The 25453-nt window shown below is 41.6% G+C and overlaps 1 protein-coding gene across 1 annotated transcript in view; it reads left to right on the top strand.

The window, feature by feature from the left end:
- REEP3 (receptor accessory protein 3) overlaps positions 1-24966 on the top strand; it is a 60123-nt gene extending 35157 nt beyond the window's left edge. Inside the window, exons 3-8 of the mRNA XM_070752122.1 lie at positions 6532-6608; positions 7361-7481; positions 7652-7765; positions 15953-16103; positions 18830-18981; positions 21402-24966. Coding sequence (XP_070608223.1) covers positions 6532-6608; positions 7361-7481; positions 7652-7765; positions 15953-16103; positions 18830-18981; positions 21402-21458 — 672 coding nt within the window. The 3' untranslated portion in view covers positions 21459-24966. The remainder of the gene's footprint in view (positions 1-6531; positions 6609-7360; positions 7482-7651; positions 7766-15952; positions 16104-18829; positions 18982-21401) is intronic.
- The last annotated feature ends 487 nt before the right edge of the window (positions 24967-25453 follow it).

Here is a 25453-nt window from a genome sequence, read left to right on the forward strand (position 1 = left end):
GGCAACCAATGCAGACTGCGCAGTGTTGGTGTAACACGGGCATACCTGGGAAAGCCTTAAATAACTCAGAGTAATTTTTGACACCAAAGAATCATAGAAAGCATATCATAATTATTACTCTCAGGCAATTTTAGAATCATCTCCTATCATTAGACACTTCATTTTCCCCAAGGATGCAATTACAGTAGATCCTTTTGCTCTAATTTTCCCTGCACTACATGTGAAAATTTGTGCCATCAGGAAGGCAATGGAAGTGGTGCACATGAATTTTTTTGAGAGCTATTCTTGCTACTTGAAGACATAGTCAATGCCACTCTAGGTCAGGAATGCCTAAACTGCGGTTATAGCCTAGGGCCCTAGAGGATAATAAATCAGTTAAAGTGGTACCTCTACCTAAGAATGCCTCTAGATAAAAACCGGATACAGTGGTACCTCTATCTAAGAACGCTTCTAGATAAAAACCAGATACAGTGGTACCTCTACCTAAGAATGCCTCTAGATAAGAACCGGATACAGTGGTACCTCTACCTAAGAACGTTTCTAGATAAAAACCAGATACAGTGGTACCTCTACCTAAGAACGCCTGTAGATAAAAACTGGATACAGTGGTACCTCTGCCTAAGAACGCTTCTAGATAAAAACCAGATACAGTGGTACCTCTACCTAAGAATGCCTCTAGATAAAAACCGGATACAGTGGTACCTCTACCTAAGAACGTTTCTAGATAAAAACCAGATACAGTGGTACCTCTACCTAAGAACTCCTGTAGATAAAAACCGGATACAGTGGTACCTCTACCTAAGAACGCCTGTAGATAAAAACCGGATACAGTGGTACCTCTACCTAAGAATGCCTCTAGATAAAAACCAGATACAGTGGTACCCCTACCTACGAACGCCTCTAGATAAAAACTGGATACAGTGGTACCTCTACCTAAGAACGCTTCTAGATAAGAACCGGGTGTTCAAGATTTTTTTGCGCTTCTCAAGAACCATTTTCTACTTACAAATCCGAGCCTGCAACTGTAACCGGAAAAGGCAGGGAGAAGCCTCCGTGGGGCCTCTCTAGGAATCTCCTGGGAGGAAACAAAGCCAGAAAAGGCGGGGAGAAGCCTCTGTGTGGCCTCTCTAGGAATCTCTGGGAGGAAACAGGGCCTCCACCCTCCCTGCGGTATCCCCAATCGCATGCATTATTTGCTTTTACATTGATTCCTATGGGAAAAAAATGCTTCTTCTTACAAACATTTATATTTAAGAACCTGGTCATGGAACAAATTAAGTTCGTAAGTAGAGGTACCACTGTACTAAATACTTAGCTCTTCCCCACTGGATCCTTGTATTGATGGTGGATCATTCTCCTAGTAGGGAGGATGCTGTGGAGTCCAGCTTCCCAGATGTATTCATTTTTAGTCTTTGTTATGCAAAGGTCATCCTTTCTGAAGGTTGGTAATAAATGAAATAACAGCTGGAAGTCAGTAAGACGCCTCACAAGTTCAGCAGAACCTGAACTTCAAGTAGTCCTTGGATGCTGGCCAAATATCTTTGTACCAAAAGATACCAACAGCTTTCACCTTCCCCAGGTTGAGTAATTGCTTCTTTCAGATATGTCTTCATGGGTTACCATCAGCACTTCTAGTACACAAATACAGTGATACCTTGTCTTACAAACTTAATTGGTTCCGGGACGAGGTTCTTAAGGTGAAAAGTTTGTAAGACGAAACAATGTTTCCCATAGGAATCAATGGAAAAGCGATTAATGCATGCAAGCCCAAAATTCACCCATTTTGCCAGCCGAAGCTCCCGTTTTTGCACTGCTGGGATTCCCCTGAGGCTCCCCTCCATGGGAAACCCCACCTCTGAACTTCTGTGTTTTTGCGAATCCCAGCATTGCAAAAACGAGCGCTACACTGGCAACGGAAGTCCAGAGGTGGGGTTTCCCAGCGAAGGGAGCATCAGTGAAATCGCAGCATCGCAAAAACACCGAAGTCCTCGAAACCTCACCTCCGGACCTCTGTGTTTTTGCGATGCTGCGATTTCACTGAGGCTCCCCTCAATGGCAAACCCCACCTCCGGACTCCGTTGCCAGCGAAGCATCCGTTTTTGCACTGCTGGGATTCCCCTGCAGCATCACAAAAACACGGAAGTCCGGAGGTGGTGTTTCCCATGGAGGGGAGCCTCAGGGGAATCCCAGCAGTGGCGGTGGGTTTGTAAGGTGAAAATAGTTTGCAAGAAGAGGCAAAAAAATCTTAAACCCCGGGTTTGTATCTCGAAAAGTTTGTATGACGAGGCGTTTGTAAGACGAGGTATCACTGTACAGTTATACCTCATGATACAAACTTAATTGGTGCAAGGACGAGGTTCGTAAGGTGAAAAGTTCATAAGATGAAACAATGTTTCCCATAGGAATCAATGGCAAAGCCAATAATGCGTGCAAGCCGATTAGGAAAATCCAAAACATTAAGGCTTTAAAAAAAAAAGCTGCCGGCAGACGAAGCTGAGGCGAACGGAGTGGGGGGAGGGAAACCCATGGAGACCCAGAGGGGAGAATGGGGCAGGAAAGAGTGCAGAAAAACGGAGGAAACCCATGGAGATCCAGAGGGGAGAATGGGGCAGGAAAGAGTGCAGAAAAACGGAGGAAACCCATGGAGATCCAGAGGGGAGAATGGGGCGGGAAAGAGTGCAGAAAAACAGAGGAAACCCATGGAGATCCAGAGGGGAGAATGGGGCAGGAAAGAGTGCAGAAAACGGAGGAAACCCATGGAGATCCAGAGGGGAGAATGGCGCAGGAAAGAGTGCAGAAAAACTGAGGAAACCCATGGAGATCCAGAGGGGAGAATGGCGCAGGAAAGAGTGCAGAAAAACGGAGGAAACCCATGGAGATCCAGAGGGGAGAATGGGGCAGGAAAGAGTGCAGAAAAACGGAGGAAACCCATGGAGATCCAGAGGGGAGAATGGCGCAGGAAAGAGTGCAGAAAAACGGAGGAAACCCATGGAGATCCAGAGGGGAGAATGGGGCAGGAAAGAGTGCAGAAAAACGGAGGAAACCCATGGAGATCCAGAGGGGAGAATGGGGCAGGAAAGAGTGCAGAAAAACGGAGGGAACCCATGGAGATCCAGAGGGGAGAATGGGGCAGGAAAGAGTGGAGAAAAACGGAGGAAACCCATGGAGATCCAGAGGGGAGAATGGGGCAGGAAAGAGTGCAGAAAAACGGAGGAAACCCATGGAGATCCAGGGGGGAGAATGGGGCAGGAAAGAGTGGAGAAAAACGGAGGAAACCCATGGAGATCCAGAGGGGAGAATGGGGCAGGAAAGAGTGGAGAAAAACGGAGGAAACTCATGGAGATCCAGAGGGGAGAACGGGGCAGGAAAGAGTGGAGAAAAACGGAGGAAACCCATGGAGATCCAGAGGGGAGAACGGGGCAGGAAAGAGTGGAGAAAAACGGAGGACACCCATGGAGATCCAGAGGGGAGAACGGGGCAGGAAAGAGTGGAGAAAAACGGAGGAAACCCATGGAGATCCATGGGGGAGAATGGGGCAGGAAAGAGTGCAGAAAAACGGAGGAAACCCATGGAGATCCAGAGGGGAGAATGGGGCAGGAAAGAGTGCAGAAAAATGGAGGAAACCCATGGAGATCCAGAGGGGAGAATGGGGCAGGAAAGAGTGCAGAAAAACGGAGGAAACCCATGGAGATCCAGAGGGGAGAATGGGGCAGGAAAGAGTGCAGAAAAACTGAGGAAACCCATGGAGATCCAGAGGGGAGAATGGGGCAGGAAAGAGTGCAGAAAAACGGAGGAAACCCATGGAGATCCAGAGGGGAGAATGGGGCAGGACAGGGCTGGAAAAAACTGGGAGGAACTCAAGTCTGAAGGTGGGGCATCCCAGCGGCCGGCGGCAGGTTCGTAAGGTGAAAAAAGTTCGTAAGAAGAGGCAAAAATATTCCGAACCCTGGGTTCGTATCTTGAAAAGTTCGTATGACGAGGGGTTCGTATCATGAGGTACCACTGTATTCTAAAACTCTACATGACAAAAGTTTCCCTTTCTGGCTCAAAGCAGATTGAAACTCTCAACTGTATCGTAATATTGACTATATCATTTCTACAAAGAATTGTGGAATTTCAACTGCTAAGCTGAATAGACCTATACAGTGTTCCCTCAATTTTCGTGGGGGATGCGTTCCGAGACCGCCCGTGAAAGTCGAATTTCCGCGAAGTAGAGATGCGGAAGTAAATACACTATTTTTGGCTATGAACAGTATCAAAAGCCTTCCCTTAACACTTTAAACCCCTAAATTACAATTTCCCATTCCCTTAGCAACCATTTAGATTATTACTCACCATGTTTATTTATTAAAGTTTATTAAAAAAATATTTATTAAAGGTGGATGGAAGTTTAGCGATGACATATGACATCATCGAGCGGGAAAAACCGTGGTATCGGAAAAAGAACTGCGAAGTATTTTTTAATTAATATTTTTGAAAAACCGTGGTGTAGACTTTTCGCGAACTTCGAACCCGTGAAAATCGAGGGAACACTGTACTACATTATATTTATTTATATTTAATTGGATTTGTATGCCGCCCCTCTCCGAGGACTCGGGGTGGCTCACAGCATATATAGTACACATAACAATACAATAAAGCCAATTAATACAATTAATTTTTTTTAAAAAAAATTGTAAGACCTATATGAAGGTCTTCCTCTGATTCCAACTCTGGTATTACCAGCACAGTGCTAAGGTCTGTGTTGCTACTATTAAAATTTGTCATCGTTTCAATTGTCTTTGTTTTTATATGGCTTTATGTTTATATATGAATTATTAAGTGTAATAATAAAGGTAGTAATAATAAAGTATGTGCTACATTATTCATTCTTGTTTTCTCTCTCTCCCCCCCCTCCTGTCAATCATATGAATACCAAGAAATAACAGAAAAATCTGGCAGATGACAGGATATTGCTACTTTTTTATTTATTTAAATAAATAAAATTTATTTATTTATCTTTTATGATAACATTCTAAATAGCAAACATGCATGATTTAAGTCTTAGAAAATGTTAAATTTTAAATATACAATACAAAATAAAGGTCTAATAAATTATTAAATTATTATTATTAAAATAATCTTACGCAGTAATTCTAGTTTTATATTTATTTATCATGTCAGAGATAACCTATATCCACTCTCTCTGTCCTGGACTTCTCAAGAGATTGCTAGAGATTCAGTTTGTTCCAAGGCAGTTTGTTCCAAGTCTCAAAATGGGTGAGCAGTGTGGTCGGGCGGTAGGAAAAGCAAGTAGGATGCTTGGCTGCATAGCTAGAGGTATAGCAAGCAGGAAGAGGGAGATTGTGATCCCGCTATATAGAGCACTGGTGAGACCACATTTGGAATACTGTGTTCAATTCTGGAGACCTCACCTACAAAAAGATATTGACAAAATTGAACGGGTCGAAAGACGGGCTACAAGAATGGTGGAAGGTTTTAACCATAAAACGTATCAGGAAAGACTTAATGAACTCAATCTGTATAGTCTGGAGGGCAGAAGGAAAAGGGGGGACATGATCGAAACATTTAAATATGTTAAAGGGTTGAATAAGGTTCAGGAGGGAAGTATTTTTAATAGGAAAGTGAACACAAGAACAAGGGGACACAATCTGAAGTTAGTTGGGGGAAAGATCAAAAGCAACATGAGAAAATATTATTTTACTGAAAGAGTAGTAGATGCTTGGAACAAACTTCCAGCAGACATGGTTGGTAAATCCACAGTAACTGAATTTAAACATGCCTGGGATAAACATATATCCATCCTAAGATAAAATACAGGAAATAGTATAAGGTCAGACTAGATGGAGCATGAGGTCTTTTTCTGCCGCCAGTCTTCTATGTTTCTATGCTGGCAGGGAACGAGTTCCATTTTCTCTTCTTAGTGTGTGTGTCTCTCTCTTTTTTTAAAGACAACTTGTTTTTCACTCGAAGGGAAATGTGTGGGGTGGCTTATTAGGAACTCTAAGCCATAGGTTACTATGGTGCTGCCCATAGTAAGTGTACACACCTGTTTAAATGCCAGGCTTTTGAGATGTGAAAAATTCAGACCAAGATAAATGACTTCAGATTTTTTCCCCATCATTAATATAATGGATAAGCTGTAGAATTCAATTGAGAAACAAACTGAAATCCTTTAGGAGGCAAAAATAATAAAAACATTGATAAAATGTTTTGCATGGCAAAAGACTGTCCCTGACAAAGGGACTCTTGAGATTCTAAAATTCTGTTAAATTATTTAACTGATAACAGTGTAATAGCTGCAGTTTGTCTACAATTGTTAGCAGAATTTGATTTGATCTACTTGGACAGAAGACCTAGATAGAAAATTAAAAGATCTTTTTTTTTCCTGATACTGTATGCTACTTGCAGTTTGAATATTAGTAAAATGCAAAAAAACAAATAGCACCTACATATTTTAAGTTGTTAAAATATAATTATTTTTCTAATCTATAGAAACTAAAATGATTGTTCTGCATTTTTCATTCTTAGGTGCGGTGGATGATGTATTGGATTGTATTTGCTCTTTATACGTTTACTGAAACATTAACTGACCTCTTGGTCTCTTGGTAAGATCTGTACATTTGCGAAGCAAGTTGATTTATTTAAGTTTTCATGTATTACCATGTTCATTGTTGGTAGTTGATACTGTTTAAAAGCTCTTTAGCTAGATTCTGGGAAAGGTGGAATTACAAGAATACAATTTATATGTACAGTATATAAAGCATATCTGAAATATGTGAAAAATTACTTAAAAACACTTTCTCTGAAACTTGTTTTTTTTTAAATTATTATTATTATTATTATTATTATTATTATTATTATTATTATTATTTATTAGATTTGTATGCCGCCCCTCTCCGTAGACTCGGGGCGGCTCACAACAATAACAAGAACAATGTAAGAACAAATCTAATAATTTTAAAAAACGCTAAAAACCCCATTATTAAAAGCAAACATATACACAAACATACCATGAATAAACTGTATAGGTCCGGGGGAGATGTCTCAGTTCCCCCATGCCTGACGGCAGAGATGGGTCTTAAGAACTTTACGAAAGGCAAGGAGGGTGGGGGCAGTTCTAATCTCCGGGGGGAGCTGGTTCCAGAGGGTCGGGGCCGCCACAGAGAAGGCTCTTCTCCTGGGTCCCGCCAAACATTGTTTAGTCGACGGGACCTGGAGAAGGCCATCTCTGTGGGACCTAACCGGTCGCTGGGATTCGTGCGGCAGAAGGCGGTCCCGGAGATACTCTGGTCCGATGCCATGAAGGGCTTTATAGGTCATAACCAACACATTATGAATTCTAACTTATATTTTTCAGGTTTCCACTATATTATGAACTGAAGATTGCTTTTGTTATTTGGTTGCTGTCTCCATATACAAGAGGGGCAAGTTTAATATATAGGAAGTTCCTTCATCCGCTTCTTTCTTCAAAAGAAAGGGTAAGACTCCTTCCTACTTACTTTGATGTTTTAGAAAATGAATTTGCATTAAGCGGTAGTGCAGATGAAGAATGACATTACCATTTTGTGCTTTGTGCCAAGATATGATGTGATAGATTGCCAATATCAGATTAAATTAATATCGGTACTACCCATTTTTTTCTTCCTAGGAGATTGATGAGTACATTGTGCAAGCCAAAGAACGTAGTTATGAAACCATGGTGAACTTTGGTAAACAAGGCTTAAACTTAGCTGCTACTGCTGCAGTGACTGCAGCTGTAAAGGTAAATAGTACTGCATGTTATGTATTTACTATTTAGCATAAAACGGGTGAGTGGGGATGTGTGTTCAAAAAGTTATAAGGTGAGAAGCTGGATAACCTTTTTCTAACCGCATATTCTAAAATATGTTCTATCAAACAAGGGTTGACTTTTCTTTTTTTAAAAAAATATCTTTATTAATTATTTACATTTTAAAAAAAAGAAACAACACAACATTTACAGAAGAAAAAGGAAATTACAAAAGAAAAAAAACATACATACATACATACATACACTCCAGACAAAATAAAGCATTATGCTTTATACATAGGGTGTTTTTTGGTATCAGAACTTACTAAACAAATAATTCCCTCAACACTGTCAGACTTTCTACTAAATCTGCACTTCTATTCTACTAGTTTTTCTCATCATTCCTTTCACCCATTTCCTCCCATGTTGACTGTATGACTGTAACTTGTTGCTTATATCCTAAGATTTTTATTAATATTGCTTCTTCATTGCTTATTTGACCCCTATGACAATCATTAAGTGTTGTACCACATGATTCTTGACAAATGTATATTTTATTTTATGTACGCTGAGAGCATATGCACCAAGACAAATTCCTTGTGTGTCCAATCACACTTGGCCAATAAAAATTCTATTCTATCCTATTCTAATTGCACCTGCTAGATTGCAGGATAATTGGTTTTTGCAGCTTAATTCATTTATAACAATTTTTCCTTATTTATTAATACACATAGATCTCCTTAGTTTATTAATGTCCATTTCTATGCGATTACTTTCATTTCCTCTATATTTTTTCCATGGTATAATGGTGCCTTGAAACAACAATATTTATTTTTAACAATAGTTTGATTTTTCTCTCTCCCTTTTTTTCCTTCCCCAATTTTAATTTGAATATGTATTTACGATAACAGTTTTAGTTATTTGTATAATTCGCGTTATTATTATTATTATTATTATTTTTTATTATTTTTTGTTATCCAGACATACCACCTGTCCCAGGTATTGTGAAATTCCTTGGTATCTTTGTCCTGTAGTTCCTGTGTGAGCTTGGTCCTCTCTACTACCTCATATATCTTTGTTATTAGATTAAACAGTGTCGGGACGGTCTCCTGCTTCCAGTGTTGGGCGTATATAATTCTTGCTGCAGTCGTTATATGTAAAATCAAATGTCTTATCATTTTTTGTAATTTTATGCCTAATTATTCCAAGAAGGAAGAGTTGACTGTTCAAACAGTGAAGATGACTCTTTTTTCTCTCTTGTTGCTTTTCTTGGTGGTAAATCACATTCCACAGGATTTCTGCCTTCTTTCTGCTGTTCTTCAATCAAGTTTAGGTAAATGTTCATGGAAGATTAAGGCATGAAACAGTGATCAGTGTGGTTGGCTGGGATATGATTCCCTGATGAATTCAAATTTGTAAGGAAAAAAATTAAATTTACAAACTTGAATTTAACTGCTGATGCTTTACGCCTGTCTGATACTAGTAGACACCAAAATTGGGCTTTTCATAAGGATTCAGACATATTCCTAATTATCTGTAATTTGCCTAAAATATGAGGTACCTTCATTTTGTTACATTCAGAATAGTATTGAGTATAATGAGATCAAAGTGACAAAATATTGTAGAAAGAGAAGCTGCATGAGCATATGCTTTTAAATAATTTTGAATGGAAAATACAATTTATTCTACAACTAGAATTTGTACCTGATAGCAAAATCTACGTCAGGGCTATACTATATCATTTTTGAAACAATTTTAGCAAAGGCTATGAATTGAAATAAAAACTAATATACTAATAAAATATCAAATAAAATGTGTGAAAAAGAAAAAAATAAATTCATCTGAAGTATAAATAATTTTAGTAACTGATCATACTCTTTTAAAATATAAGATTCTCTCTTTACCCCATGTCTCATCTCTTAGTTAAAAACAATAGCAATAGCATTTAGATTTACAGTAATACCTTGTCTTACGAACTTAATTGGTTCCCGGAGGAGGTTCGTAAGGCGAAAAGTTTGTAAGATGAAACAATGTTTCTCATAGGAAACAATGTAAAGTCAATTAATGCATGCAAGAACACCCCCCACCCCCGCAAAAATGGTGCTCCGCAGGGCGCCGCCGCCCGGCTGTCGCCTTTTGAAACAGCCGGGGGGCTTCTCGGCGTCCTCCCGAAGGCCAAACCCGGAAGTTCAGCAAAAGTTCGGGTTCGGCGTTAGGGTTCAAGAGGACGCTGAGAAGCCCTGCCTCTCGGCTGTCAGCTTTGCAAAAGAGCCGCGGAGCTGTCGGGCCGGTCGGGAGGCTCAAACGGAGGTGGGGAATCCCAATAAGGAATTCCATGGGCGGAGCTTTGACGTCATGAAGACGTCCTTCCTGGCCGGCCAAAACGTGGACTCAATTTTACCGATCTTGGAAGGATGGAAGGCTGAGTCAACCACGAGTCTACTGAGATTCGATCTGCCAAACTGTAAAGCAAAATCCAAAATCTTTGTCATTCATTTCTTATGAGCAAAGGTCCAGAGATTATTATCTATTTTAATCTAGAAACACCCTTCATCGTTGATGTACATAGAATGAAACTGTGGAGTGGACTAACTGATCTAGGTGTCAATAGATGTTGCCAAGCAGTTTCTATAAAGTAGTAGTGATCACTTTAGTCAGTGTAAAATGCAACAATTGTAAATTTGTGATTATTGAAAACAGCAGTGGAATATTCTCTGGCTACTCGAGTCCCCAAAGATATAGCTGCTATAGCTGCTTATTCCTAGGAATTGTCTTCGGATAAATATTGCAGAATTTGCCCATTAAGATGAGAAAGGCAGTGGGAAATAAGGACTTAGGTGTTGTGTTTGGGCCTGGGCCAGCCGTTGCTCCCACAGATGGGAGAGACGCGGCACAAAGTGAATGTGAAAGCCTGGCTCACAGCCAGGAAGATGTGGCAGACAGCCAGGAGGACGAGGCCACTGGGACACAGGATTCAGCAGACAGCCCAGGGGATTTGGCCTGCAGTCCCTCAGACAGTCTTTCCTCCCTGGGTTCTTCTGCAGATCAATATATTGATCTACGTAGCCGAAGAGCTATGCAAAGAAGGGATCGCTTTAAGGAGTATTACAAATCATTATAGAAGCACCTGGGCTAGGTGTGGTTCCCTTAATGAGGGCTAAAGGGATAAAAGGGAACAAAGGCCAAGGCAAACTGTGGCTGTTTATTTGTGTTGTTTTGTGGTTCCTGCTTCAAAGTTTCTGTGCCGTTGGAGTTTTCAACCCAGCTTTTTCAGACAAGTGGGAGGTGAAAACTCTGGGACTTGCTGTTTGCTTCAAAGATTCAAAAGGACTCCTGAAAGGTCTTTGCTCATTCCAGGTTGTCTTTCTTTGTTTTCCCCTGTGTTTTTTGTATGCGGCTGAAGTAAGCCTTGCATTGTTTTCGGACATTAAGAACTGTTTTTTGAGTAAGCTATTTTGTTTATCTAATACAAGTTTGCTGATTAGCAGAGCACGTGTGTGTTTGATTTCTTTTCATTGGATGATTACGCATTGCCGAGCCAGTCAGGCAGAACATTAGGTATGTACAGTGATCCCCCGTTTATTGCGTCCCCGACCATTGCGAACAGGGTACTTCGCGATTTTTCAACCCGGAAGTCAAAATACCATCTACGCATGCGTGCCCTTTTTTTTTTCTATGGGCACGCATGCGTAGATGGCAACCGGGAGATCAGCTGCTGGGCGGCTTCCCTGGGTCTTCCCCCTCTTGCTGGCATCAGCGAGGAGTTCCCCCACCGCCCACGCAAACTCCTTGCTGCCGCTCGCCCGCCCTTCGCCTGCCCACGCCGTTCGCTCCCCCTCTTGCTGGCGGGAGGGCGAGAAGCCCTCCCCAGCACCCGCTCGCCCGCCCTTCGCCGCTCGCCCGCCCTTCGCCCTGGCGGAGAAATTCCAGCCCCCACCTGGTCCCGCCCGATCCTCCTCCCTGAGGCAGCTCGCCCTCCCATGGCCGCTTCCTCCACCCTCCATCGCAAGCCCTCGCCACCGCAGCCAATGCGCGCTGCGATCTTCAAGCCCGGCTCCTTTCGGCCCAGCATCCCGGGCCAAGCAGCTGCCTTCCGTGACTGAGCCTGGCTGGCCCGGAAGATCGTAGCGCGCGTTGGCTGCAGCGGCGAGCGAAGCCAAGCCGGCAGCAATGTCGCCGCCGCTGCAGCCAACACACGCTACGATCTTCCGGGCCAGCCAGGCTCAGTCACGGAAGGCAGCCGCTTGGCCCGGGATGCTGGGCCGAGAGGAGCCGGGCTTGATCCGCTGAGCCTGGCTGGCCCGGAAGATCGTAGCGCGCGTTGGCTGCAGCGGCGGCGACATTGCTGCCGGCTTGGCTTCGCTCGCTCGCCGCTGAGGAGCCGAAGATTGGGGGGCGGCGAAATGACTTGGAGGAATGTGAAGCTGAAACCGGCCGGTTTCAGCTTCACATTCCTCCAAGTCATTTCGCCGCTCGTGTCCTGGCTAAACCGGGCAGCAGGAGACAGGCGGTGGGCTGGGAGCCGCAGGCGAAAGGAGCTCGGGCATTGTTCTCCGGACCCCGCCCGCTCAGCCCCGCGGCGGCCCTTTCCCTCTCCAGGCTGCGGGCGGGGTCCGGAGAACAATGCCCGAGCCCCTTTCGCCTGCGGCTCCCAGCCCACCGCCTGTCTCCTGCTGCCCGGTTTAGCCAGGACACGAGCGGCGAAATGACTTGGAGGAATGTGAAGCTGAAACCGGCCGGTTTCAGCTTCACATTCCTCCAAGTCATTTCGCCGCTCGTGTCCTGGCTAAACCGGGCAGCAGGAGACAGGCTTTGAGTTTTTGGCTGCGGGGGGAGAAGTAGGACTTTCCTAACTCCCTCGCCCCGCAGCCAAAACTCAAAGCCTGTCTCCTGCTGCCCGGTTTAGCCAGGACACGAGCGGCGAAGTGACTTGGAGGAATGGGAAGTCCAAATCGGCCGGTTTCAGCTTCACATTCCTCCAAGTCATTTCGCCGCTCGTGTCCTGGCTAAACCGGGCAGCAGGAGACAGGCTTTGAGTTTTTGGCTGCGGGGGGAGAAGTAGGACTTTCCTAACTCCCTCGCCCCGCAGCCAAAACTCAAAGCCTGTCTCCTGCTGCCCGGTTTAGCCAGGACACGAGCGGCGAAGTGACTTGGAGGAATGGGAAGTCCAAATCGGCCGGTTTCAGCTTCACATTCCTCCAAGTCATTTCGCACCCCGCTTTAGGAGTCAGCGGAGAACGGCGCAACTGTTTTAAAACGATCGGAGCTTTCCAATGAGTCCCGAAGACAAACGTGTCTTCGGGACACATTGGAAAGCCGCGCGGGTGTTTTAAAAGGTCCCCGCCGACATGGGGGGCTCGCTAGCACCCCCCCAAACCTGGGTTGGGGGTTCGGGGGGTGCTAGCGAGCCCCCCATGTCGGCGGGGACCTTTTAAAACAGCCCCGCCGCCCCCAATCTTCGGCTCCTCGCTAGCGCTGCGGAAGTTAAAAACATCATCTGCACATGCGCAGATGGTGTTTTTACTTCCGCAGCGCTACTTCGCGAAAACCCGCTCGTTGCGGGGGGTCCTGGAACAGAACCCTCGCAACGAGCGGGGGATCACTGTAATTTGCATAATTAAACTTCCAGGTTTCCTGAAACTGCAGTTTAGATATCTATTTTCCTTCAGATTATATTACTTTAAATGCTAAAGCGAACATCTGATCAATGAAACCATGTTTTTCCTACAATATCCTAATATTCTTCTCAGTTCTTCAGAGCGCTCTTTATTGTGAAGCTACACATTTACATAAGTTGTGTGATAGCAATTTCTGTTAGAGGAAACTAGTAACAAACTGCTGAGCACATTACCACCGCTTAAAAGAGAACCACAAACCATTGTTTTTGACTTGAAACAGGGCTATTGATAGAAGAAACTAGATTCTAATTCTGATCAGATCACAAACAACTTTGCAGTAGTTTAGCTTCTTTTAACGTTAGATGGGGTTATTTCATCTTGCCTGTTCATTTTGTGTCAGATTTTAAGCAATTCGGTTTACTATGAGCATTTCCATGATGAGAAATCTCAATTTTGTAATGCCAGAGTGTTCCATATCACATTGTTTATGCTGACCAAACCCACGTTTATTCATTTTATTCTATTTTTCTCATGATGAAATTGTGAAACTGATTTTCAGTCAGAAGTATCTCCGGAAAGATGCAAACAGTTGAATAGTTTGTTTCAATTACATCTTTAAATTGAGCAGCAACTAAATTAAGAGACCCGGAGGACTTGGGTGCGAGATTCAGCTATATGATTAATTCAAACATTGTCTGGCTTTCTTGCTTGTAGCCTAGTGTGTTTGTATAAATTTATCCAATTGTCATATACTCAGATACTGTGAGTAAACAAATCAAGGCTTAGTGTGTGATATAGGTCACAAACCAGTGGTGGGTTGCTACCGGTTCAGACCAGATCACCCAAACCATTAGCTCTGACTCAAGCCGAGAATGAACCAGTTCTTTGTATCTGAAAGTGGGCCTGCCCACCTGCTCCTCGGTACACCCATATAACACCTATGTTCTGTGAGCTGCACTGGCTTTCTATTAGTCTTCGGGCACAATTCAAGGTGTTGGTTTTCACCTATAAAGCCCTGTATGGCTCAGGGCCAGACTGTTTACAGCATTTGCTGGCTGGGGAATTCTGGGAGTCCAAATATCTTCAAGTGGCCAAAGTTGGGAAACACTGGTTTACAGGACGGTCTCTTAGAAACATAGAAACATAGCAGATTGATGGCAGAAAAAGACCTCATGGTCCATCTAGTCTGCCCTTATGCTATTTCCTATATTTTATCTTAGGATGGATATATGTTTATCCCAGGCATGTTTAAATTCAGTTACTGTGGATTTACCAACCATGTCTGCTGGAAGTTTGTTCCAAGGATCTACTACTCTTTCAGTAAAATAATATTTTCTCATGTTGCTTTTGATCTTTCCCCCAACTAACTTCAGATTATGTCCCCTTGTTCTTGTGTTTACTTTCCTATTAAAAACACTTCCCTCCTGAACCTTATCCCAGGACATACTGCTATATTTTATCACATATTTGTTAGTCACCTTTTTTTAATACTTTGTAATAGAATCTTCCTGTCCATAAAATATATGTGGCACTACATTATTAGTCATTCTCTCATATTCAGGAGGAAACAAACTTCATTTTGCTTTCTCATTTATATTCCTTTATGCTTATTCATTTAAAGTTTATGCTACCCATTTACTAAAATTTTATGCCATTCATCTCCCCTGCCAGCTGACATTTTTAAATGTTATGCTAGATAAAGATGATAAATTTCCTAGTGCAATTTGAATTAAGCAATTATGCCAAACCTAGTTCTTAATCTAACATTTGAAAAGTTTGTCAATTGTATGCTAAAGGTAAGTAACTTTTATTATTTGGTGGAATGTATTTTGAATTGCTATTGCGAACTGATTAATATCCTGTTAGAAACCATCTTTATTAAAATCCAATAGTCATATGAAAAAAGTACCATATCTATATATATTCACATATAAGCGGACTCATATTTTATCTGCAAATGAGCTTACATGCAAATAATAATAATTATATATATATATATATATATGTGTGTGTGTGTGTGTGTGTGTGTGTGTGTGTGTGTGTGTCACATGTTTTTGCACCATGCCATGCCTTGTTCCATCGCTTTGCTGGTCCATCATGTGGTTTGTCCTGCAGCAGCGATCCTTCCTCATCAGTCGTTGGTAGTAAGGATTGTTCCAGCCTGTAGTTATATGTGACAAGGCACAATTGACAGGATCATCTTGGCTGGCAGGGCCTTGGCCCCTTCTCTTCCTGGCAGGGCAGCAGTCATCAGTTGAGGACTACCTCTACATGGGTATTTTAAAAAGTATTGCCAAGTATATTATGGTAAAAGCTGATCCAATTTTGGGGATGTATTTTGGCACCTAAAATTCTCAGCTGTAACTGGTGTGTGAACATTATTATACCTCCTTTATCAATATTATTGAAATGAAGTCCAAATAGCTGTATGTATAAAATGTGTTGAAAAAGTAAAAAAAATTCAGTGAGGTACACTCTTTTTCACATGGCTGTATATCAGTTTAGACACAGGATTCCTTCCTCCCATTGAATGACACCTCATTGTTCCTTTTTAATACTACAGGGTCAAGGAGCAATAACAGAGAAGTTGCGGAGTTTCAGTATGCATGACCTCACAGCAATACCAGATGATGAGCCAATAGGACAACGGCACTATCAAACTTTGCCTGCTACCAAAAAGAAAATCAAGAGCTCGATACCCAATGAACCCTTAGGTTGGTATATTATTAAGTTGGGCTAGTTCAGGTTTTGTATAAGCAGTGGTGAATGACCCTCCATTGAAGTCAGATCACCAGGGCCACTGTTCTCTCTCTTGAAACTTGGAAAGTTGACTGTACAGTTGTACCTCTACCTAAGAACACCCCTACTTACGAACCTTTCTAGATAAGAACCGGGTGTTCACGATTTTTTTGCCTCTTCTCAAGAACCATTTTCCACTTACAAATCTGAGCCTTCGAAACTGTAACTGGAAAATGCAAGGAGAAGCCTCCGTGGGGCCTCTCTAGGAATCTCCTGGGAGGAAAGTGCAAGGAGAACCCTCCGTGGGGCCTCTCTAGGAATCTCCTGGAAGGAAACAGGGCCGAGAAAGGTGGGGAGAAGCCTATGTGGGACCTCTCTAGGAATCTCCTGGAAGGAAACAGGGCCAGAAAAGGCAGGGAGGAGCCTCTGTAGGGCCTCTCTAGGAATCTCCTGGGAGGAAACGGGAGGAAAAGGCAGGGAGAACCCTCTGTCGGGCCTCTCTAGGAATCTCCTGGGAAAAAACAGGGCCGGAAAAGGCAGGGAGAAGGATCTGTGTGGCCTCTCTAGGAATTAGGTTTTCTGCCAGAAAATTCCCTCAAAGGCTCCTGTAAGTGGACCAATTTTTTACTGCCTGCCTCCAAAATAATCAGCTTGAGGCATAGGCATGGAATTGCCCTACATGGCATCGGGCCAGAATATCTTTGGGTCTGCCTTCTACCGCATAAATCCCAGCGTCCGATAAGGTCCCACAGAGTCGGCCTGCTCCAATGTCGTCTGGCAGGACCCAGGGGAAGAGCCTTCTCTGTGGCGGCCCTGGCCCTCTGAAATCAACTCCCCCCGGAGATTAGAACCGCTCCCACTCTCCTTGCCTTTCGTAAAAACCCACTCAAAACCCACCTATGTTGCCAGGCATGGGGTAACTGAGTTGCCCCTAGGCTATGCTAAGGCTATGGTAGAATTGTGTATGGTCTGTCTGAGTTGAATGGTTTCTAATAATGGGTTTTTAATGTGTTTTTTAATATATTGGATTTGTGACATTGTATTTTGTTGTGAGCCGCTCCGAGTCCTCGGAGAGGGGTGGCATACAAATCTAAATAATAATAATAATTGTTCTTTAATAAAAGATATAATAAAAGATATTGACAAAATTGAACGGGTCCAAAGACAGGCTACAAGAATGGTGGAAGGTCTTAAGCATAAAATGTATCAGGAAAGACTTAATGAACTCAATCTGTATAGTCTGGAGGACAGAAGGAAAAGGGGGGACATGATCGAAACATTTAAATATGTTAAAGGTCTAGGAGGGAAGTGTTTTTAATAGGAAAGTGAACACAAGAACAAGGGGACACAATCTGAAGTTAGTTGGGGGAAAGATCAAAAGCAACGTGAGAAAATATTATTTCACTGAAAGAGTAGTAGATCCTTGGAACAAACTTCCAGCAAACTTCCAGTAACTGAATTGAAACATGCCTGGGATAAACATATATCCATTGTAAGATAAAATACAGGAAATAGTATAAGGGCAGACTAGATAGACCATGAGGTCTTTTTCTGCCATCATGTTTCTATGTTTCTATAATAATAGTAGTAATAATAATAATAATAATAATGTTGTGATTCCGTCTGAGGCCCCTCAGGGAACGGCTGATCCTCTGCCGGCTTCCTGCTCAGAGGGGGAGGATGAGGAACAGGAGGTTCAGGCAGACGGGGAGGAGGAATCTCAGGCTGAGGGAGAGGGAGGACAGCCAGAGTCCCCCGAGGGGGAGCTCTCCCCAGCAAGCAGCCTGGATTCCTTAGATGAAAATGCACAAGCAATCATCGATCTCCAGCAGAGAAGAGCAACACAACGAAGGGGACAATTAGCCAGTTACTTTCAGCACTAAAGAGGCAACTGCTGGGTTTGGGTGTGGTGCTCTCCGGAAAGGCTGAAAAGGCAGACCCACCCTTCCTGGCTTGTGGAGTATTATCTTTGGGAGTCCTGGGACCTGGCTGTGATCTTTGGCGTCTTGGAATTCTGGTTTGTGACTTTGAATACTGAAACCTTGGGGGGAAAAGGTGTGGGTCTTATTCTCTACAGTGGTGGGTGTGCCAGCAAGAAGTCTGCTGTATTGTCTGGCCGTCAGGACTCTGCTGTGAAGTCTCATAGCCTGCCTGTTGGGAAGAACAGGTTTTTCTCTGTGTTTATTTTTCAAACTATAAAGTGCCTTTGTTTTTACCAGCGTGTCTGGCTGTTTTTTCCAGTTGGTGTTGAAGTCTGGGGGCACCCAGACAGAACAAATAATAACAACAATAATATAACAACAAAAACAACAACAACAACAACAACAACAACAATAATAATAATAATAATAATAATAATAATAATAATAATAATAGATTTTTCCCATCTACTTAATTTACACAAACCAGTTTTCCTGCATTTTTGCTTTGGCCAGGCCATTTACTATCAATGTTATGGATGAAAACAAATGATTCTTGGGTCTTTTTAGTGCTGCATTTAGCCTCAGGCATATAGATTAGTTACACATTTTGTATTGCTATCATTCATTTTGAAGGGGGATGGTGTTGCCTCATTTTCTTAAAACATTTTTAAGCCTTAACTATTAAACTTGAAGCATATGAGCTTTCTTTTTCTTTTTTTAAGTAGGAAATGATAAATCACTATAAAACAGTATTTTTTAATTTTGTTTTTACCCCTCAGGTTATGGTATTCCAGTAAAAAAGGATTCTGAAGATGATAAAACAGATGAAGAGAGGGAAGGGGTATATTCAGAAGATGAGATGTTTCCTCAGAGAGGTCTCCGTCGAGCACAAAGTATGAGATCGGTGAAAACAATAAAAGGACGCAAAGAGGCAAGTAAATCTGTTTTTGGTGGTATGTAATGCTATAAATAAAAAGGTGGAAATCATTAGATATTTTTATTGAAAACATTTTTAAAGTGGAAGCTTACTTTTCTGAATCTCAATGCAAGAAAACTGCAAACCAGAATTTGATCCTGGTCTGTTCAAGCTAAGTAGCAAAGTCTGGTTTGGTTTAGGAGGGGGAAAAAAGAACCTTGTTGGAGGTATTATTATTATTATTATTATTATTATTATTATTATTATTATTATTATTATTTATTAGATTTGTATGCTGCCCGTCTCCGTAGACTCGGGGCGGCTCACAACAGTAATAAAAACAATACATAATGACAAATCTAATAATTAGAATCTAAAATAACAATAGTACATTTAAAAAAGTCTAAAAAGCAAGGAACCCCAATATATAAAAAACATACATACAGTCATATCATGCACAAAAACTACATAGGCAGGGGGAGATGTTTCGGTTCCCCCATGCTTGACGACAGAGGTGGGTTTTAAGGAGTTTACGAAAGGCAAGGAGGGTGGGGGCAGTCCTAACCTCTGGAGGGAGCTGATTCCAGAGGGTCGGAGCCACCACAGAGAAGGCTCTTCACCTGGGTCCTGCCAGACAACATTGTTTAGTCGACGGAACCCAGAGAAGACCAACTCTGTGGGACCTAACTGGTCGCTGGGATTCGTGTGGCAGAAGGCGGTCTCGCAGATACCCTGGTCCGGTGCTTTATAGGTGATGACCAACACTTTGAATTGTGATCGGAAACTGATTGGCAACCAATGCAGACTGTGGAGTGTTGGAGTAACATGGGCATATTTGGGAAAGCCCATGATTGCTCTCGCAGCTGCCTTCTGCACGATCTGAAGTTTCCGAACACTCTTCAAAGGTAGCCCCATGTAGAGAGCGTTACAGTAGTCGAACCTCGAGGTGATGAGGGCATGAGTGACTGTGAGCAGTGACTCCCGGTCCAGATAGGGCCGCAACTGGTGCACCAGGCGAACCTGGGCAAACGCCCCCCTCGCCACAGCTGAAAGATGTTTCTCTAATGTGAGCTGTGGATCGAGGAGGACGCCCAAGTTGCAGACTCTCTCTGAGGGGGTCAATAATTCCCCCCCCCCAGGGTGATGGACGGACAGATGGAATTGTCCTTGGGAGGCAAAACCCACAGCCACTCCGTCTTATCAGGGTTGAGTTTGAGTCTGTTGACACCCATCCAGGCCCCAACAGCCTCCAGACACTGGCACATCACTTCCACTGCTTCGTTGACTGGACATGGGGTGGAGATGTAAAGCTGGGTATCATCAGCGTACTGATAATACCTCACCCCATGCCCTTGGATGATCTCACCCAGTGGTTTCATGTAGATATTAAATAGCAGGGGGGAGAGAACCGACCCCTAAGGCACCCCACGAGGGAGATAATTGAGGTAATTGAAGGAGCACATTATTTGTTATGCTTAATGACCGCAATGACTTACAATGGGTAATTCCAGGCTCAATTATTGTTGTAAACTGAGACTGACACCAGTTTTGGAGAGCAAAATAAAGAAAACAGAACAACACATGGGGCATCGTGGGGTTATTTACTTGTATCCCCTTATAATATCTGTGCCTATGGTATTAGTCATTTTGGTGAACTGCATTCAGATGTGAAATATATTGCATTCAGTTACAGGTTAGAGTTAGTTAGAGGTATAACAAGCAGGAAGAGGGAGATTATGATCCCGCTATATAGAATGCTGGTGAGACCACATTTGGAATACTGTGTTCAGTTCTGGAGACCTCACCTACAAAAAGATATTGACAAAATTGAACGGGTCCAAAGACGGGCTACAAGAATGGTGGAAGGTCTTAAGCATAAAACGTATCAGGAAAGACTTAATGAACTCAATCTGTATAGTCTGGAGGACAGAAGGAAAAGGGGGGACATGATCGAAACATTTAAATATATTAAAGGGTTAAATAAGGTCCAGGAGGGAAGTGTTTTTAATAGGAAAGTGAACACAAGAACAAGGGGACACAATCTGAAGTTAGTTGGGGGAAAGATCAAAAGCAACATGAGAAAATATTATTTTACTGAAAGAGTAGTAGATCCTTGGAACAAACTTCCAGCAGATGTGGTAGATAAATCCACAGTAACTGAATTTAAACATGCCTGGGATTAACATATATCCATCCTAAGATAAAATACAGAAAATAGTATAAGGGCAGACTAGATGGACCATGAGGTCTTTTTCTGCCGTCAGACTTCTATGTTTCTATGTTTCTATGTTGCTATTTGTCTTTACTCATATCCTCATGCTGGATGCCATTTCTTCCCCTCCCCATCGGGAAATAGCAACCAACATTAGATTTTATATTAGAAATTGTGTTTTGGATAGCTTGACATTTTTTACAACATTCTTTATTTGTTCCAGGTGCGATATGGCTCACTAAAATACAAAGTGAAGAGAAGGCCACAAGTATACTTCTAATCTACACAGTTCAGCTAAAAGCAAACATCGGTACTAATAGTTTTCTGTAGGCCTGCTGTGTTCTATGCCCTCTTCCCATTCTCTGAGAAACAGTTGGCATTTATGGATCCCTATTCTCAACACAGAGCTTTGTTTTCAGTCACACAAGAGAACGGAACAGACCACCTGGATGTATTGTATCTTATGCTTTGGTTTTATAAATATCAAAAATTAAATTATATTTTTTCTTTTGAGAGAGGAACCTATTTAGCTAATTTTTACTAAATGAAACTTTTGTGAATCTGAATAGCTTTTTAGATTTCTGTGCTTCACGAATGAAATAATTTCGTGACAGATTCTTAATTGTGGCTTCAATAGCTGAGGATTTTAAATGTTAGCTGATGTCCAGTGATTAATAAAAGTGACACATCTGTAGAATTTCTGTACTATATCGGACATCTTGTTGTTGAAGATGTTGCATTTTTAAATTCCCACAGTTGTCCAAGCCGAGAGCGTAAAAAATTGAAGAACACAGGGCATATTTTAGAAGTAGTCCTCTGAATGGCTTGGATCCAAAGAGTTGTTTAAGGTCATGGAAGAGGGTTGCACCACTTCATAAAACCAGCCATTTGCATTTCATTTAGAAATTCCTCTCAAGGCCCTGTGTCATGAAAACACTGTAGGGTTTGTTTGCTTCTATGCGACTTTTGTATTGTTTTGCTGTAATGGTTTGAGTTAGCCTGTGCATTTAGCATAGCTGATGATGAAAATCATAGTTGTCTGTTTCTGTACACTCAGCAGTCTTCCTTCCTTCCTTCCTTCCTTCCTTCCTTCCTTCCTTCCTTCCTTCCTTCCTTCCTTCCTTCCTTCCTCCCTCCCTCCCTCCCTCCCTCCCTCCCCTTCCCTCCCTCCTTCCATCCATCCATCCATCCATCCATCCAAATTGATTTTGCATCTGCTATCCAGATTTTCATGCAAAGACAACATTCCTTGCAGATGCCAAGAATTGAAGTTTGAAACTTCTGTATGGAAAAATATTGTTCTGCTAATTAATATCTTTTTTATCAACCTTAGGAGTGTACTGAAACAGATTAAAGGATTTCAAAGGTATCCTTTGAAATTGAATTCAGTTTTCTATTATATGTAAAAAGAAATAGGGATATGTTGGATAGAAAAAAATCAGTTTCTGCAGTCCAATATGTTTTATCATGTATTGCACAAATTTAATAGGAAAAGTAATATCTAACCAGCACTTTTTTGGGGGGAAAGTCCCATCCCCCCCAAAATGAATTTTGTAGGTGTTTTCAGAAAACGTATATGTTTGTGTGTGTGTTTTTAACTCTTGTTTAGGTGCCTTGTTTATCTACAACAAAGCCAAAACGTTCTTATTTGGGCTGTGCTTAGATTTGTAAGGGATAGGTGAAAACTAGAGTACTTCAGTTGTTTGATTAGTAGGCTACGCAAAGCTGTACTCCGTACAGATGATATTGACTGCTTGCTTCATCCTTTCCTCACTGCAAAATCTTTTAAAGCCATGCATGTGTTCAAAGGTCTGATTTTGAAATTGTAGTTTTGAAAACATTGCTCTTTGCTAGTTTCCTGAAAGATGACTTGCCTTTGCTGGTTAAGAAAGTCTTCCTATCTTTTAGGATAACATGCTTTAGAATTGCATCTGGATGTAAGAAATCATGTCAAGTGCTTTTAAAATGATATTTAACAATTAATGAAATGAGGTTGATAGTTTTCGGCTTATCATAGCTATAAATCTTAGCCATGTTTTAAAAAGAATACTTGAAACGTTTCCCCCACTTGAAACTAGGCTTTAAGCAAAGGTAAGGAAGGAAGATGAAGTTTTTGGCTTAAGAAGAAGCTTGCAAAAGAACAAAACAAAACCAGGCAAAATGTATAGTGTTGTCTTGGAGAAGAGCTAACAATTCAGTGTGGAATCCTGGAGATCTATCCAATATAAGAAAGTCAATTATACTTTCTATATTATTTTGGGCATCAGAAATAGGTTTTATCTCAGAAAGACAGCCTGCTTTTACAGTTTATTGTATTTATTAGTGTTACGTTGAGTACAGGAAGAATAAAATGTGATTAAAAGGCATACAATATGTCCTAGCATTTACCTTTCCTTATTCTGGACCAGAGATTTTCAAACCTCAAAGCCTTCATAGCCAATATCCAGGGATAATGAGCATTGCAACCCCCAACATCTGGAATTCACTTAAGACACTTTCCCCTAAAAAAGTAATGTATAAAGTAGAAACCTTTTTAATATGGGTGTATCTTAAGGAAATCTTTCCCTCTACAAATTCCCACACCACAGGCATTAAAAGACTCAGGATTGTTCCTGTGAAACTACCAAGTAGCATAATATTCAAAATAGGCATATTTCACCCAGCTAAATGCCATTGTCACTACCATTGAACCTACCGTATTTTTCAGAGTATAAAACGCACCGGAATATAAGATGCACCTTAGTTTTTGGGGAGGAAAATAGGGAAAAGAATCTGCTTACCAGGTATTCATCTAGTCTGGTCAACATCAGCACATGAAAGAGTAACAATGAAAGAGCTTGCAAGCCAGTAAAAGCTGGGGACATCATTATCACCTGGAAAGAAATAGTCTGAGCAGGTAGAGCAATGGAAAAAATCCTGCAAAAACCTAGGGCTTGGAAAACATTCTTCTTTGCAGAGAGTAACAGTGAAAGAGCTTGCAAGCAAAAAAGAGCTGGGAACATTGTTAGCACCTGGTTAGGGCTGGAAAGAAACATTAGGAGCAAGTAAAACAATGAAAAAAACCCCCTACAAAGACAGGGTTTGGAATACATTCTTGGCAGAGATTAACAATGAAAGAGCTTGCAAGCCAGTAAGAGCTGGGAGCATCATTAGCACCTGATTAGAGCTAGAAAGAAACTTACTCAAAGCAAGTTAGAGTAATGAAAAAACCCCTGCAAAGATTTAGGGCTTGGAAAACATTCTTCGCAGAGAGAAACAATGAAAGAGCCTGCAAGGTAAGTGCTGGAAAGATCGTTAGCAGCTAGTTGGGGAGGGGGGGGACTACATTCAGAGTATAAGATGCACCCTAATTATCAGCCTATTTTAGGGAGAAAAAAGGTATGTCTTATACACCGAAAAATACGGTATTTTTAGCTTCATGGCAAGATAAATTCTAAAATATAATGTAATGGTTATACCATACTGATTTACCTGCTTTAACCAAGATACAGGGCTTCACTAGGTCAATGTATTAGCAAGTATTATGTAAAAAATATGCAAAGGGAACAACGGACTGCTATTTAGTAATTTTTAACATGCAATTTCAATATTTGGATTCATAATGTTAAAGGCTACCATGAACTTTTATATCTGTAATAATTGGCTGTAAACTTACTTATGTATTTGTAGTACTAAGATATGTCTTTTTCTAAAATTTTGTACTGATACTACTGTATCTTCATTTCTATTTTTGAAGATGCAAATGCTTATATTTTAAAAATGCTACTTAATAAAATGAGTATTTTTCAGTGGGTTTGTCTTGTCTTATTTCTATGTAATGCAAACTAATAGTGGCAAATAAACTAATAACGTTTAATCACAGTAAGAATTTATTTATTATGGATATTTGTTTCTTGGGCCATTAGTTCAGACGGGGATGAAGATAATGATGATTATTTATTAGATTTGTATGCTGCCCTTCTCCGAAGATTCGGGGCGGCTCACAGGATACAATGTAAACAAGACAACAACAAATCTAATTAATTAAAAATGACAAAAAACCCAATATATTAAAATCAGTCGGCCAATTCATTCAGTGTATCTCTACTTTGCCACTCATCCATTTTTCTGGCTAGGGATTTAAAGTCGCCAAGTATCGTGATTATTACTTAGCGTATGGCAAATACATGGACATAATAGCTCAAATGTTAATATCCAAACCATCCAACATGATGGATATTTTGTGGAGGAGCACCACAGTCACATACAGATCCTGGTCAGAGTTGATCAATGCTG

The sequence above is a fragment of the Erythrolamprus reginae genome, chromosome 5 (genome assembly GCF_031021105.1).
Source record: "Erythrolamprus reginae isolate rEryReg1 chromosome 5, rEryReg1.hap1, whole genome shotgun sequence".
Classification (NCBI taxonomy): Eukaryota; Metazoa; Chordata; class Lepidosauria; order Squamata; family Dipsadidae; genus Erythrolamprus; species Erythrolamprus reginae.